At 38.7% G+C, this 15,151-nt stretch overlaps 2 protein-coding genes across 10 annotated transcripts in view; both read left to right on the top strand.

Moving 5' to 3' along the window:
• The window catches only part of LOC113059175 (focal adhesion kinase 1-like), a 50,221-nt gene extending 44,469 nt beyond the window's left edge, over positions 1-5,752 (top strand). For 5 of the 9 annotated variants that reach the window (XM_026227475.1, XM_026227467.1, XM_026227469.1 and 2 more), the window contains 6 exons: positions 556-618; positions 2,471-2,519; positions 2,771-2,874; positions 4,369-4,524; positions 4,793-4,873; positions 4,967-5,752. In XM_026227475.1, coding sequence (XP_026083260.1) covers positions 556-618; positions 2,471-2,519; positions 2,771-2,874; positions 4,369-4,524; positions 4,793-4,873; positions 4,967-5,179 — 666 coding nt within the window. In that variant the 3' untranslated portion in view covers positions 5,180-5,752. The remainder of the gene's footprint in view (positions 1-555; positions 619-2,470; positions 2,520-2,770; positions 2,875-4,368; positions 4,525-4,792; positions 4,874-4,966) is intronic. The other 4 variants (XM_026227468.1, XM_026227474.1, XM_026227471.1 and 1 more) reach the window with 1 other exon arrangement.
• A 1,395-nt stretch (positions 5,753-7,147) lies between these two features.
• Positions 7,148-15,151, top strand: part of LOC113059174 (low-density lipoprotein receptor class A domain-containing protein 4-like) — a 48,273-nt gene continuing 40,269 nt past the window's right edge. The window contains exon 1 of the mRNA XM_026227464.1: positions 7,148-7,307. The gene's annotated coding sequence lies outside the window, so the exon portion shown is untranslated. The remainder of the gene's footprint in view (positions 7,308-15,151) is intronic.

The raw sequence follows: 15,151 nt of genomic DNA, 5'->3' as shown, positions 1-15,151 counted from the left end.
GTCTTCAAATCCTGCTTCGGAAAACTGGTACAGTGAACTTCGAAGGATGGGAAGGGGAGGGTGCAATTTTAGTTAAGCTAAATGTGTAGATTTTACACTGTTTTTAGTTCATCTTTAAGGGGTCTTGAACCATCATGGACTATGACATTGGTGTAAATGATTGGTTTATGTTCAGTTGAGTTATGGATGGGTTGTTTGTTGTTATTTTACGGAGTAGATACAGACACGAGTTAGTGTGTGAAGTTTTGTGAGCAGTAAGTGTAATGGGATTTAAACAATGAAATGATTGACCATGTGGGAAAGTGTTGATCACTTATTCTACTTTTTTGTGGCATTTAAACATCAAATGTGTTCACGCTGGCTGCTACTGTGCCTGTGCAGCATTCACATTTTGATTGAGGAAATACAAATTGCTTCTAGCTGGAATCATGTATCACTTCACTTCAGGATGGAGTGCGAATTAGCACAACATATACGACAGACATCAATTTGTCGAATAAGGAGTTGGTTTTGACCTTCTCTCTCTCTGTGTGTGTGTGTGTGTTTGTGGGGCAGAAGCCTGATGGGAGAAGTTCCCGAGGCAGCATTGACCGTGATGATGGAAGCCTACAGGGACCAGTGAGTTTCTCTTCATTTGCTTCCTTTTTGTTGAAATCGATTCCCGTTTAAAAATTTGAGGTCAGTAAGAGTTCTTTTTTTCTTTTTAGAAGAAGAAATTAATAATTTTATGCAGCAATGATTGATCAAAAGTAACAGTCAACATTTATATTGTTACAAAAAATAAAAATGCTGTTCTTTCAAACATTCTATTTAGTAAAGAATCCTGAAGTATATTTATCATGATTTCCACAAAAATATTAAACCGTTGTTTTTAACACTGACAGAAGAAAGAAATGTTTCTTGAGCACCAAATCAGCATATTAGAAGTATTACTGAAGAATCTTGTGACACTGAAGACTGAAATAATGGCTGCTGAAAATTCAGCGTTGATATCTCATGAATAAATTGAGTGAGCATTAGAGACTTAAAAAAAATTTTGAAAAATTTGAATGGTTGTGTAAATCTTAATAAACATAAGTTATTTATTTATTTAAGGTTAAGGGGATAATTCACCCAAAAATGAAGATTCTGTCTCTGTTTACTCGCTATCATCATATTGTTCCAGACCCATTTGTTTTTTTCCCATGCTTGAATTAAAAGAAAAAAAAATCTAAGAATGTTTACACAGCTCTTTTTATACAACAACAGTTCATAGTGACTGTCTGTAAAGCAAGTGTGTGCGTGTGCATGTGTGTGTGAGAGAGAGTGAGTGTTAATCATCTGATCAAGTCATGTTAAATATAGTAGTTTTCCCCGCTCGTGGACATCTGCAGTAAATTATACTGTATATGGGCGTCACCTCACACTCGCTGTGGGGGAATTCTGTGCATGCACAGGAATTTGATTTAAATTGTTTTTGATGGAAGACTAAAAGAATATATAACTGTGATTTACAACTGGGAGATTGTGTTCACTCTTGTGTAGTTATGGAGGTCTAAAAGCACACTGAAAATATGGAATTCTGGGAAAAATAAATTCAAAATTCTGTTTCAAAGCTTTAAAATGAAGGATAACTAAATTGTAAATTTAAAAGTGTGATGTTCCTGTTGTTAGTCACTGATTAAAAAAGTAAAAATTGTGACATTGGTCATGTGACTCTTTGTAAGGTCAGATGTTCTTGCCTCCATTAAAGCACAAGAATGCTCTTTAGATCATTCTCAAATCACAATCATCAGGTCTGACAGACTTGTGGAGTTCATGTTAAAAAATTGAAGAAGGGACAAACCAAATTCTAAAACATTCTGAAAATCATGTTGATTTATGAAAATTATAAAAATGGCAGTATGATAAATTGTCCTTTTTTTGCATTTTTGTCATACATTTTTATTGTTGGTCTCAGATTTTTGGACTCAGCGTCTCTTTAGTGAACTGAGTTCATATACATTTTGCTGTAGTGTGCTTTTATAAGCCTTAATGTAATGAAATGTGTGTCATAGCTGGATTTCTGTTAAAAAAAATCAGTGGGATAAGTATGAGACCAAGGACAAGGGCCCTTTTGTGAAGAAACAAGCAGCAGTGAACACTCAAGAAACCCAATCTGCTCCGCCTTCCCAATTCTAAAGTTAACACAGAACCACTACAGATGTTTGCTAGTTTTTAAATGCACTTCATGCTTGTCATGATCTGGAACCCCACAGCTGCTCTGTAGAGCTGGTTTGTCTGCTGCAGTGGTTTTGAATATCTACCCTGTCTCATTGGGCTGTCCTCTTTGATTCACTGTGGTCTTGGGAGATGTGTGTGTGTGTGTGTGTGTGTGTTGGCATGCCAGGCATCCAGGCTGCTCCCCACCCAGACCACAACAACACACATGGCACAGTCAGTCTTGACCCCTGCATATTTTTAACTGTTTAACTGTGTTTTTTGTTTGCAGACTGGAAACCAGCACATCTACCAACCTGTAGGGAAAGTAGGTGAGTGGGGTTAGTACAATTTTTTTTTCCCAATGTTTTTGAAAGAAGTCTCTTATGTTCACTGAGGCTGCATTTACACTGTATGTGATCAGAAATACAGTAGAAACAGCAATATATTTTGAAATAGTGCGACAATTTAAAATCGCTGTTATAAAATATAATCTATTCATGTTATGGCAAAACTGAATTTTTTCTTGCAATGTGTAACTTGCTTAAAAGTGCAGATTGACTTGCAGACTGACTCTTTTTGTCATCCTCAGAACATGCAGCACCTCCTAAAAAGCCTCCTCGGCCCGGCGGTCCCAGCCACCCAGCAGGAGTCTCTGGCCTCAATCCTACAGACAGCTACAATGAAGGCGTGAAGGTACCACAAACTACCACACGGCAAACTCCTATGAGAAACCTAACTCTTATACAGTTTTGGATGAGTATTGTGCATGTGTAACTTTTCAGTAATCACTGCCGCTGTTTTTAAACCACATAAAGTTTGAAATAGCACCAAACACACACACACACACACACCGTGAGGCTGGTAAGATTAGCATCTGTACTTACGGGTCGCCTTCAGGACCAGCTAGCATGCCAACAGATGCTGTTTGCCAAGCCTCATTAAAATCATCCTCATTCCTGAAACCCCTTTCACATACACAAGCACACAATTGCTCTGCAGGGACTCTCATAAAAAGATCCCTGCACACCAAGAACCTGGCAGTTTCCATTCCAGCGGGTTTTCCTGATGCTGTGGGTCAGCGTGCAGGGGTCCTCGCAAGCAACAGCAGAAATGCAATGCAGAATGGAAAATATAATTAGGAACAATGCACATATAATTGCGGTCTGCTTTGCAATTTTATAGTTTTTAGGAGTTTTACCTGTGGCCATGTTTGGTCAGTAGAAAACATTTATGGTCCCATAATAACGCTCGACGAGTGTGGTTTTCTTTCTTGTGCTGATTTTGGCTTGTATTTTCTGTTAAAACAACAACTTGGGTTGGGGAATTTTTAAACCGCTAAAATATATCACAGCCAGGATTCAAAAATATATTGACTTGCACACACAATGATTACATAACTTCTAGCTGTTTTCTTTTTCTATCTCTACAGCATGTATATGTCAAGTTTTTTTTTTAAATCTCTCTCTCTCTCTTTCTCTCTCTCTCCCTCTCTCTCTCTGCACACTATTCTCTTGTTCTGTGACTCTGCCCTTCCTCTGTTGCACTGTTCTGGCACTGCTAGCCTTGGAGGGTAAGACCACCTGTAGACTCGGTGTTATGTTCCTGTTTGTGTTTGTGCCCCCTTTTTAACCAGTTGCTATGTCATTACGCAACCATATCATTGAGAATCATAACTTCATTATCCACTAAACTGAATTACATGAGCTGTGTAGATCTAGAGCCACTGTGCACGTCCTTTGCTTATTAAATCAGCTGTGATTTTAGCTAATGCTAGCGCTTGTAGTGCAATCAAGTGGAGACTTTGGATCATTCTGGTGGGTATATTGTATACAGTATATTGAGTTCTATATAGTGTTAAAATTTACACTAAAATATTTCCTCTTTTTATATTTAACATGGGAGAACTACTGCTTTTTGTCATTATATCAAGTTTTGTATTAAAATCAGCTCAGTACTGTAGGTGGTGAAGGGTCTCCAGTAGTTGCCTGTGCTGCCATCTAGTGTTAAACATGAAATCGGTTCCATAACACACACCTCTTCATTTCATCATCACTTATGTCCTGTAACATACAACCTTCATACTAAATCCCTTGTTTATAGATAGCAACATTATATGCTTATACTTGGAATTCAATAATCTTCAGTAATGCAGCATTTTAAAGATTGTTACTCTGTATCTGTTTTAAGATTCAGCCACAGGAGATCAACCCACCCCCAACAGCTAACTTGGATCGCTCCAACGATAAGGTCTATGAAAATGTGACCGGGCTGGTGAAGGCTGTGATTGAGATGTCCAGTAAGATCCAGCCAGCTCCCCCTGAAGAATACGTGCCCATGGTGAAGGTATGTGTGTGTGTGTGTGTATAAAGCTAATAATAATAAGTGCATAACAAAATTACTAAAACTAAAATAAAAATTAAAAACTGCAAAAAAGTTCATTCAAAATATGAATACATTCTATTATAGTATATAAATAACACTAATATAACACTACCTATAACTAAATATCACAGCATCAGACAGGTTTGATTTGAGAGCCACAGTGGAGGTGGAGATATTCAGTGAATCTCAAATCATTTCAACATTTTCAACATGAAACTGTGTGTTTCAGGAAGTGGGATTAGCACTGAGAACACTGCTGGCCACTGTGGATGAGACCATACCTTTACTACCAGCTCACACGCGCAGAGAGGTAAACGCATTTACAAACGAACACCAAATACTCTTGTCCTCAACGTTCTTCCTGCCAGCTCGGCTAACTGTTACTATTGTTCTTCATCTGTAGATCGAAATGGCTCAAAAGCTGCTAAATTCAGACCTGGCAGAGTTGATCAATAAGATGAAGTTAGCCCAGCAATACGTCATGACCAGCCTGCAGCAGGACTATAAGAAACAGATGCTAACAGCTGCACACGCACTTGCCGTAGATGCCAAGAACCTTCTAGATGTGATTGACCAGGCCAGGCTGAAGATGTTGGGCCAGACACGGCCGCATTAAGCCCCACTAGAGGATATGATGACGTGACGTGACGCCCTGGACAAATACACCAGCACAGACTTGAACACTAATGGAGTCTCACGGGCCCCCTTCACTACTCACTGACCCTCACGTTTAACCTGCATGGTAGACCACGGGCGCTGTGAGGAAGGCTCTGGATTTGTTACACAGATGAGCTGGACCGGACCAGACTCATCACGACTGGTCTCTTCGAGACTAGACCCTGAGAGGACGATTCTGAGCTCTGCTATGAGCTTTAAACATATCTGGAGGAAAACAGACACTCTTACACTGTATCTAGTATGTCTGTTTCATCGGCAAGCCCAAGCTCCACAGCCAGACCACACAAATCTAGACCACACAAATCTAGATCGGGTTCTGGCTCTCGAACCGTAGAAGTTGAGACTCCGTTTTGCACAGTAGAACTTGAGTAGGGTCTGGATTAGCAAAATCTGGGTTTGAAGAGTCTGGTTTTGCTTTTCGGACTCTCACGCTTCTCCCCAGGACTAAGAGGGACAGCGTTGTATATTTGGGCCTTGTGCCACCTAGAGGTTAAATAAAGCTATGACTGAATAAAAAAATGAGTGTTGGAGTCTGTTTCCTGGTTTGAAAAGATGATGAAAAGAAGAGATTATGATTAAACATAGAAGTGTGTTACAGATTTGTTAGGTGTAGAAAATGTCAGCTTATATGGGTTAAATATTCTTACGGATTTTGTGAAAGGATGAGTGCAGTTTTTCCTGTGTCGATGTTGATTTCCTATTGTGTGCCTGTGTATGTGTGTGTGCGTGCGTGCGTGAGTGCGTGTGTGTGTGTGTGTGTGTGTGTGTGTATATCTACAACAGTCTATATATCTACAGTAGTCTTCCTTTTTCAAAAAGACTTGAAAGTTGTGCACATAAGCTATTTTTCAAAAAGACTTGAAAGAAGGTTGTGCACATAAGCTATTTCATAAGGTCCCAATTTCAGTTAATATATATATATATATATACAGTACATAAAACCAAACTATCTGCTCATCATATCTGTATGAATATATTTACAAAAATCTTAATGATGTGCTCCACAGGAAAATATTTGTTCTATGTACCACATTTACAACACTTATCAATCACTCGTTCCTGACAAGCTGGGTGAAACTAGTTTCTGGTTTTCTAAACGGCCTATATCTTAGCCAAGAGGGGATTTTTTTAAACAGTATAGTGATGTAGTGGTGCCACATGATTTTTTTCTTTGTTTTGTTTTGTTTCCCCCATGCCGTGTTTTCTGCAAGTGACTGTCCAATGCTCTGCTTAGTATTTCTGCACAGCTGGGAGAAACTATGCATGCCAATTACAGATGAGGACAGTGTCATCATTATTTAAACATGGAATAATGAAGGCTTAACCAAAATACACTTATTAATGGTGATTGAAGCCATTGTAGATATAGTTAACTGGAACTGTTCAAACTGTTTTCAGTAACTTAAATACTTTTGGAATATTCAAAAACTTAGGAAATTAACATTAGAAATGTTGGTAAAACTGATATACAAATGGAGCTATTCAAAATATTAACAAATACTGTAGTAACATCACTCGTGCCAGTATATATCAGTAATCAGTACTAGAACTAAACTAGAAACTGTGTTTTAAAAATACAATACTGCTCAATGAGTAAAACTGTGACTTTATCCCCAAAACATTCCGGTAGGTGGCGGCATATGAATGCACTTAACAGGCTTCAAGATAAGAGAACGACTAAATCCAGTTCGGACGTATAAAAACATAAGCAAAATAATGAAAATAATTAATTGTAAACTTTTAAGACATTTAAACTGAACATAAGATCTAATTTTATAGTCAGTGTAGTAAAAAGGGGGGGGGGGGGGGTTCATGAAACTCTTATTTTGAAGATTTGTATCGTGCGCTTGCGGTGAGTCTCTTATTTTAAAAGCTGTTCGTCTGTGCTCCATCAGTGAGTGTGTTTTCCTGCCTCTGGCTTCACTCGCCCCGTGCTCCTGATTATTTTTAAGCTGTCGAGACTGGCGGTGAAATCCAGGTCATCTCCGCCGGATCACAGCCAGCGCGGCTCGGGCTTCTGCTCTCCGCGGACTCACAGTGCCATTTCCTGATTCCACTCTGCAGAGGTAAGGAGCTGGTCTTCTCTTCGGGTTTGTCTGGTTTTTGTGCAGATGGCATCAGATGGGTGCGTGATGCCAGCTGTGCCAGTGACCCTGCTCATGGAGAGAGAAGCGTAGCGGGTTTAGTCTGGGGCACAAAAAGTTGTTAGGACCCTCCGACTTCATATTTAGCCCGACAACTACAAGCCTATAGTCGGGCCGTGCTGCAAGTTAAGACTATAGACTGACATGTTTATATGCTTAGATCAGATCGTTTATCGGCAGTAATATTAGGGAGACCGCAGCCGGCTGCTTTAACGGGACCCTGAATGTAACCCAGTTCTTCATTCAGACATAATAGGGCTCATTTTAGGCCAGACAGCGTGAGCTCTCTTCTTTTTTCTCCTATAATCAGCTAATTACCAAGTTCTGTGATTATTTGGTAAATACTACTATAAAAACACTAATTTTTTGGGGGTTAATGTCAAATAATTAATGTAACATTTATTTATAAATAAGTCTTTATTGATTTTCAGTTTATACTATTATAGCATTCTGATATATTGTACGTAATTAAATACATGCAATGGTTACTTTTTTCAGTGGACTCTTATACTTTTTAACTACTGTATATATTTACTTACATATTTAGGTAAAAGATTATAGCTTGTTTGTTACTATAAGAATTATTACTATGCGTGTATACACGCACATAAAAACATTTGTGTATAAGTTAATATGTTTAAATGCATATTTTTATTATAGTGATATTAGCCATTTTGAGTAACACAATGAAAGAAGCACTGGTATGTTGCCATGAAAAGTGCTCAAATAACCAATGTAGCTTTCAGTTATGCATAATCGAGTCGACTCATCAGAATCAAGTTTTTCAGTAATGAAATGTAAAAGTATATTCATTCATAAATTCATATATTCTTCAGCTCACCACAGTATTTCTGTCAGATTTAATAATGCATTAATTTATTGTGCAGGACTTGAGTTTAATGGATGGTAATTTTAAGTCATTTTCATAATTAATTTAATTAAGGCTTTGATATTTACTTCCTGATGTCACTTTTGAGCTCCAAAAAGTCTGAAAATGATCTTAATTTGTGTAACAAGAAGTGAAATGTTTGAATTTGTTTCTTAATAATGTCAGCAATGTCCAAAGCAATTAAAATCCTATTATCCTGGCTTTATTTATTGGTTGTTAATTGTTTATGCCTGGGACTGAGAAGCGGAGTGTGGTTGTGTGTATAGCTGTCAGCTGACCCTCTCCAGACTTGGTGTGCTGCTAGTGTCTGTCGTGACTAGTGTTCGGCCCAGTTTTCGACTCCACTTGTGTCCTTTCCTGTGCGCTGCAGGTTCTGGCCCAGTTGAGAGACACAGGCATGATTGTCTCATACATACGCTGCATGATAGAGTCTGACAGAGCCTTTATTGTTGATTGGAGGCATCTGACGCTTATTTCACTCCTAACTTGTCGTCTGTGGCATTCAGTCATCGACTCTGCCCCGCTTGGCTCCAAGGTTCACTGCCTCATGTTCATTCTGTGCTCATGAATGTGAGCCGTTCCTCTGCGTTACCCCTGAATGACGTTTATCGACACAGAAGGACACTTTCCACTCCTGAAAAATGAGCTCGTGTCCCAGCTGTGATGTCATCCGCTCCAGGCAGACAGCGAGGTGTGTCAGAGTGTCGGCTGATGGATCTTCAGTGGCATCGGGCCAAGTGTAACAGTGAGTCGTGGAGGCGCATGGAGCTCAGGGACTGTAGAATGATAAATTGGTCCGAAGCGTGATAGAAGCTAAACAGGACTTACGGTGCATCAGCACCTGTTTGCTTACACAAAACTTACTCTGTTGGCCACAGACCTCTCAAATTACCCAGCAGGCTTGCTGAGTGACAACCACAAATGGGCAAAATGTTAAGTACTTGTTCCTTGTATTTTTTTTTTGTTTATATATATATTTGTTTATTTATATATATATAATTTTTTTTTTTTTTTTTTATTATTGCTTTTTTGAGAGATTTATCAATATGCAACAATTATAATTTATTTTGATTGACATGGTTTTTGTCAAAGGGTTACTCCACCCCAAAATGAAATTTTTGTCATTAATCGCTTACCGTCTTCAGAACATAATTCAAGATATTTTGGATGAAAACCAGGCGGCTTGAGACTGTCTCATAGACTGCCAAGTAAATTACAGGTCCAGAAAAGTATGAAAAGCATTGTCAAAATAGTCCATCTGCGGTTCAACCGTAACGTTATGAAGTTACGACAATACTTTTTTTACACAAAGTAAACATAAATAATTCTTTATTCAACAATTCCTCTTTTCTTTTTATCCCCACGTCACAGTAGTGCCATTTTGACGATTCTGAGCTGTACGAATAAAGTCGTTATTTGTTTTCTCGTACAAAAAGTATTGTCGTTACTTCATAACTTTATGTTGAGCCACTGATGGCAGATTGATGCTTTTCATACTTTTCTGGACCTTGACAGTGTAACATACTTGGCGGTCTATGGGACAGTCACAGGCCTTACGGTTTTCATCCAAAATATCTTAAATTTTAGCTTTTAAGGGTTTGGAACGTCATGGGGGTAAGCGATTAATGACAAAATTTTCATTTTGGGGTGGAGTATCCCTTTAAAGAAGATGCATAATGTAAGTCTGTATATTTATGTAATAATAATAAAAAAAAAAAAAAAGTATTTTGTTGCCTAGTGGTCCAAGAATATTGTATTGGTGAAACGCAGTAAATCGAGTTCTGTCGTGTTGGTGTGTGAGCGATTTGAGGCTAAGAGCTGGGATAGGAGCCCACTCCAGACCGGAACACTCACTGCTTGTGGGAAGAAAGCTTCCTGTCTCACTGAGAGCCGTCTGTCTGATGCGGAGTCATCGTACGCCAAGCTTCCTGTCTCGCTGCGAACCACATCATCTGGCCTCTGGCACTGAAACGTCAGGTGGCATAAGGGCTTTGGGTAGGAGCCGCACACACGCTGAACCGGGATCAGCTGTCGTTCTGCATACCCTGCTGTCTGTCATTGTCTGACACGCTGCAGAACTGGACCCAGATCAGTGTTAAAAAGAAAAGGATGCCCAGGAGGATCCTTAAATTACTTGCACCCCCTCAGAACACACTTAGACCGGAGAGAAAATGACGCGGCTCTCAGGCAGCGATCACAGCTGGACACTTATGGATCAGACCATGGAAAAGGTCACGCCATCAATGTGTTCACTGCTTAGTTTCCGTTGTTTTAAAATAATCCTTATTTTGCATAAATCGGTCCAGTGCAAATCCTCTGTTTTTGTCTAACTGATGTTTTGCACTTTCTGGGTTCAGATGGATGGTCTCTCAAAGTCCTGAGACGATCCCTATGGTTAATCTCAGAACAGAGGCATATGGCAGAGATGGTCTGATAGGGTTGGGGTCCCTGGTTGGCATCCTGTGGTGGGAGACAGATGGAGGTATGCAGGGGCATGAGGGGAACTGCGGTCCTAGCGGAGCAGAGATAAAGACACTAACTACCGCTCAGCTTGTGCAGTCATTGCAGAGCTTAACTTGCCTTTTTACTTTATTTTTGGACTTTTTTTTTGGCTTTTGCTGCAGACAACATCTGCAGTACACCCCGAGTGGCATCCTGTTAGATCTAAAATGCATCTGCCCTCTTATGTTTAGCTCCAAAACAGCAATCGCAAGTACATTTTCTGGCATCTTTGCAGGACTGTGATATGGAGAGTGTAAAAAGTAACACATCTACTGTATAGCAATAGATTGAAAGTCTCATTTAGCAACTTGTTAGCAACTGGCTTTTTCCAGGCAAGTAAAACTTAAAAATCACAAAGTGGTATTGCTGATGTATTTTATGTTGTAGAATAAACCGACTTTATTTAACCAAAAACCCATTCATGGGGATTGACAAATCACCGTCAATAATTTAGGGGGATCATATTATGGGTTGCCCAAGACTATAGTGTTAAATAATGTAAACAATTATTTCTGACTTATTCATTATCATTAATTCTATAGAATTAGGGATGAACCAAAAATAATTTGTAATTCTTAATTATGAATGCTTCTGGAGTTTAAATGTGTTTTGAAGAACTCCCGTCAGAAGTTTTTCTGTAAGTCTCGATTGGATGAAGGACTACTGTGTCTGTTGTGATCTGTCAGAAATATTGTTTTCCATCAAAAATGGCAACATAATCATATGAACAATGAGGTCACTTATGGCACATTTGTACATTGGCTAGTTGTCGCTGTATTTTCATGTCGGTAAAAAAATCAATTCAATCAACTATGCTTTTATTATCAGTCATTGCTGTCAATTGAGTACATACTGTATTATTATCATTCCAAGTATATTTACATTTACCCTTTAATGGAGATTGAGATGTGAGCTAGAAAGCCATTGATGCTGTAGTGGGGGTTCGAGTCCTGTAATGTCTCGTTCTCTCTCTAATGCTTCAAAGCTGATCTCTGTTCTGATACAGGACACTGCAGCACTCTGCACCAAGCTCTCTGTCTCTCTCCCTCTCACGCACATTCATTTTCTCTCTCTTGTGCTGCAGCTTGACTTTGACATCAGCTCTTCTAGAGGACATCGCAAACACAAACTTTTAGGACTCTAATTATTTACAGCATTTCTAGTCGGCTAAATCACCCTTCACAAGTCTGGAAGAAGGTCACGCGTCATTTCAACCTAGCAGAGTCAGACAGAACGGTTGTCCGTGTCATTTTGAGGAAATGACTAGTTTAATATCAACCACAGTTACGTGTACAAACTTGTTTCGAATCATCGGATTCGAAACATGAAAGTGGTGATGTTTCATAAATCAGGGCACTTATCAACAGATTTAATCAGTGTTGGAATGGATGGCAGTGAGAACCTCTTGAGAACAAGTGTCTGGTTTCAGCTCATGCTATGCTAGACTTGACCTCCGTGACCTCTGCAGTGTGCACCGCTGCAGAATGCAGTAGAGTAGCAAAGGTCTGGCTGTCTAGACACTGTGGGCGGAGTCCAAGAGGGCTGTCGATTGATTGGCTGAGAGGATAGATCCTGAAACTGATTAGATGTTCACTTCAAAAGCTCGTGTTTGTTTGCGGTCTGAGTTTCAGTTTTGGTGTGTGTGTGTGCCTGTGCTTTCTGAACAATACAGTTTTTGGAGGACAGATTGATTTTGTCTTTCCCACCCACATGGCTCCAGATTTGATTGATTTTATTTGCCCTATCTTCATTTAGCATCTCATCTCTGCTCTAAAAAACATATTATGCATTTGTCAATGTAAGTCCTGACCTGATCAATAAAGCCATTAATGTTTTCAGATCACTTGAGTGCATTATATTAAAGAGTAATTACTTTTCTTTTTGGGTGCAGAAAGGAAGTCATCTCATTCGTTGTTGCTAAGGCAACCAAAATCTCCAGCATCTTGCATAAAACCGACTTTCATACATACCACATATTTTCTTGTTGGCAGTGCAGGATTAAGCTAAATAAACTGTTCACTTAAGAGAGGTGGGCCGAGATACACAAGAGGTGGGATTAAGTGCAGTCCCTCAGATTACTGCTAAGGGCAAACAAGACCAAAAAAAAAAACATACAGTGATCACAATAAAGTAATCGAGACTGTCAGAAGAAAGAGGAATGCAGGTACTGTTGTACTGATAATGATAGGCTGTCGAAACCACATCCGTCCTGACACTGTGCAGACAGGCAGGTTGTCATATGTCTAGCCGCGTTTCCACTGCTGGAACTTTACCCAAGAACTAGGGGTTTTGGACTGGTACTCCGTGTGTTTTCACCGCAGGAACCAGAAATTAAGTTCTGGGTTAAAAAAAATTGCTCAAAGTCCCTGCTGGCGAGGTAGTACTTTTTCAGAGGTCCTGATCTTTCAGGAGCGGGACTTGTGCACTAAACATGCTGATTGGTTGAGTTCACACAGCATTGTGATTTCAGCCATCATTTATTCAGATCATTTTCAAAATATTACTGTTATTGTGTCATGAGTTGTAGTCTTAAAGGTCTTTCAGGCGAGAATGTAGTTGTTTAAAACTCAAATCTGTTATTTATGAATATTTATGAAGACCGCACCTATTTAAAAATGTTTCGATGATTTTGGAGACGATCAGCTTCACGCGATGAGCAATCTCGACTCAGTTAGACCTGTGCTGCTGGCTCTGATGTCTTTTTATTGGTTAATCATAAAATATAATTCATTTTGGATAAATCTAACAGGTAATAGTTGATGTTTATGCAATTAAAATATTATCTTAAACTGAAAATAAAAAGAGGCAATATTGTTTGATTATAATAGTTTTGTTTCACTGGATGTAGGATTATATACACATTTCCCTGAACTACATTTCTGCAGCTGTTATTATGTTTAAATGAAAACGAAAGGAGGCAGTGCTGTTTGATATCATATTTCATCTAATTGTAAATATGCAGTGAGGGAAAATTGCAGTAGCCGAGGCGAGTGGACTGATGTTATCAAGTACGCTGCTGTTTGCAGAATTACGGGACTTGTGTCGTCCCGTCTGCGGGAGATCACACTCCTGAGTCAAACTCTCAAAGTCCGAACTACCGAGGATGCAAGTCCGAAATGTACATACTTTGTATTGAGAAACGTGCGCAGACGTGCATCACTATTTGCCTAATCTTCACGGTTCTTTAGACCGTGAAAAAAAAAAAAAACTTTTTTTTTTTTTAAAGCCGGACACCAGACCTCTACACAAGTCTTTCTATTTGTTTTATTTTTACACTGACACGGGTATAATGTCATGTGAAGTACAGTGGCTGCGCAACACTATCACTGAATTATCAGTGTAGTCTGATTCCCTAATGAATTACCTGTTAGAATTAATTAATTTTTTTTTTTTTTGTGAATCAGATTTCTGTTTCTCAAACACTTAACTCAGATGAATCAGTTATTTTTAGTAAATCAAAAGCAAATAGTGCAGATTGATTTGATTCTTATGAATCAGTTCTTTTTTTTTATTTTTTCCAACACAACAAGTGTAGCAGAAATCCAGAATAAATGAGTCTATTTAGTAAAAAAAAAAAAACATAAAGCACAATCAGTTAAGTCCAATTCTAGAACCAATGAGTTGGTTCTTTTTAGTGAAAATTATTATTATTATTTTTTTTTTTTATTGTTTTACTGAATTTATACTGCATTTAAGACTAAAAGAGCTATTTAAATGGCACTTTTTGGTATCAGAAGAAAATTTATTATTTGTTTCTTACTACAGAACTAATAATGAAATGGACTAAATAATAAAATGTTGTTACTCTTAAGAATGGAGTGTTATCCTGTAGTTCTCTCACAAGAGGTGTTGATTTTATGACCTAAAATAGGTTGTTGACCAAAAAAGGTTGCAGACCCTAGTTCTCAGGGTCTAAGTTGGGTGGGACTAAAACTTAAACATGACTGGTTCTCTCTCTCTCTCTCTCTCTCTCTCACACACACACACACACACACACACACATATGCACTTATTAAACTTACTAACCCTGACGGCTGATCTGAGTCATCATTTGTTAACCTGCAGATCCTGGTTGTCAGGTAATCTTAGGACACAGACAGGAAACCACTGTAAATCTGTCTGATAAACTGCTCAGCTTGAACAAGGGTGGCTGTTCCTTTTGTGGATGGGTTTTTTTCTGTTTGCTTAACCATGTGTTGTAATGGACTTGTTCTTTAGCAGAAGGTATAAAAGTAATCTATGAGTAAGATAATTAAATATTTCAATGTCATTGTATTTTATATGGTAATGAGTTAGATTATGTACGGTCAACTGCTTATTGTTGCAAATTACACAAATTTCGGCTGATATAAAACCCCACTGTTCCATGCCGGAG

This window comes from Carassius auratus, chromosome 41 (assembly GCF_003368295.1).
Source record: "Carassius auratus strain Wakin chromosome 41, ASM336829v1, whole genome shotgun sequence".
NCBI lineage: Eukaryota > Metazoa > Chordata > Actinopteri > Cypriniformes > Cyprinidae > Carassius > Carassius auratus.
Note: the sequence above shows the minus strand (reverse complement) of the source record. Positions and strands in the feature narration are given on the sequence as shown.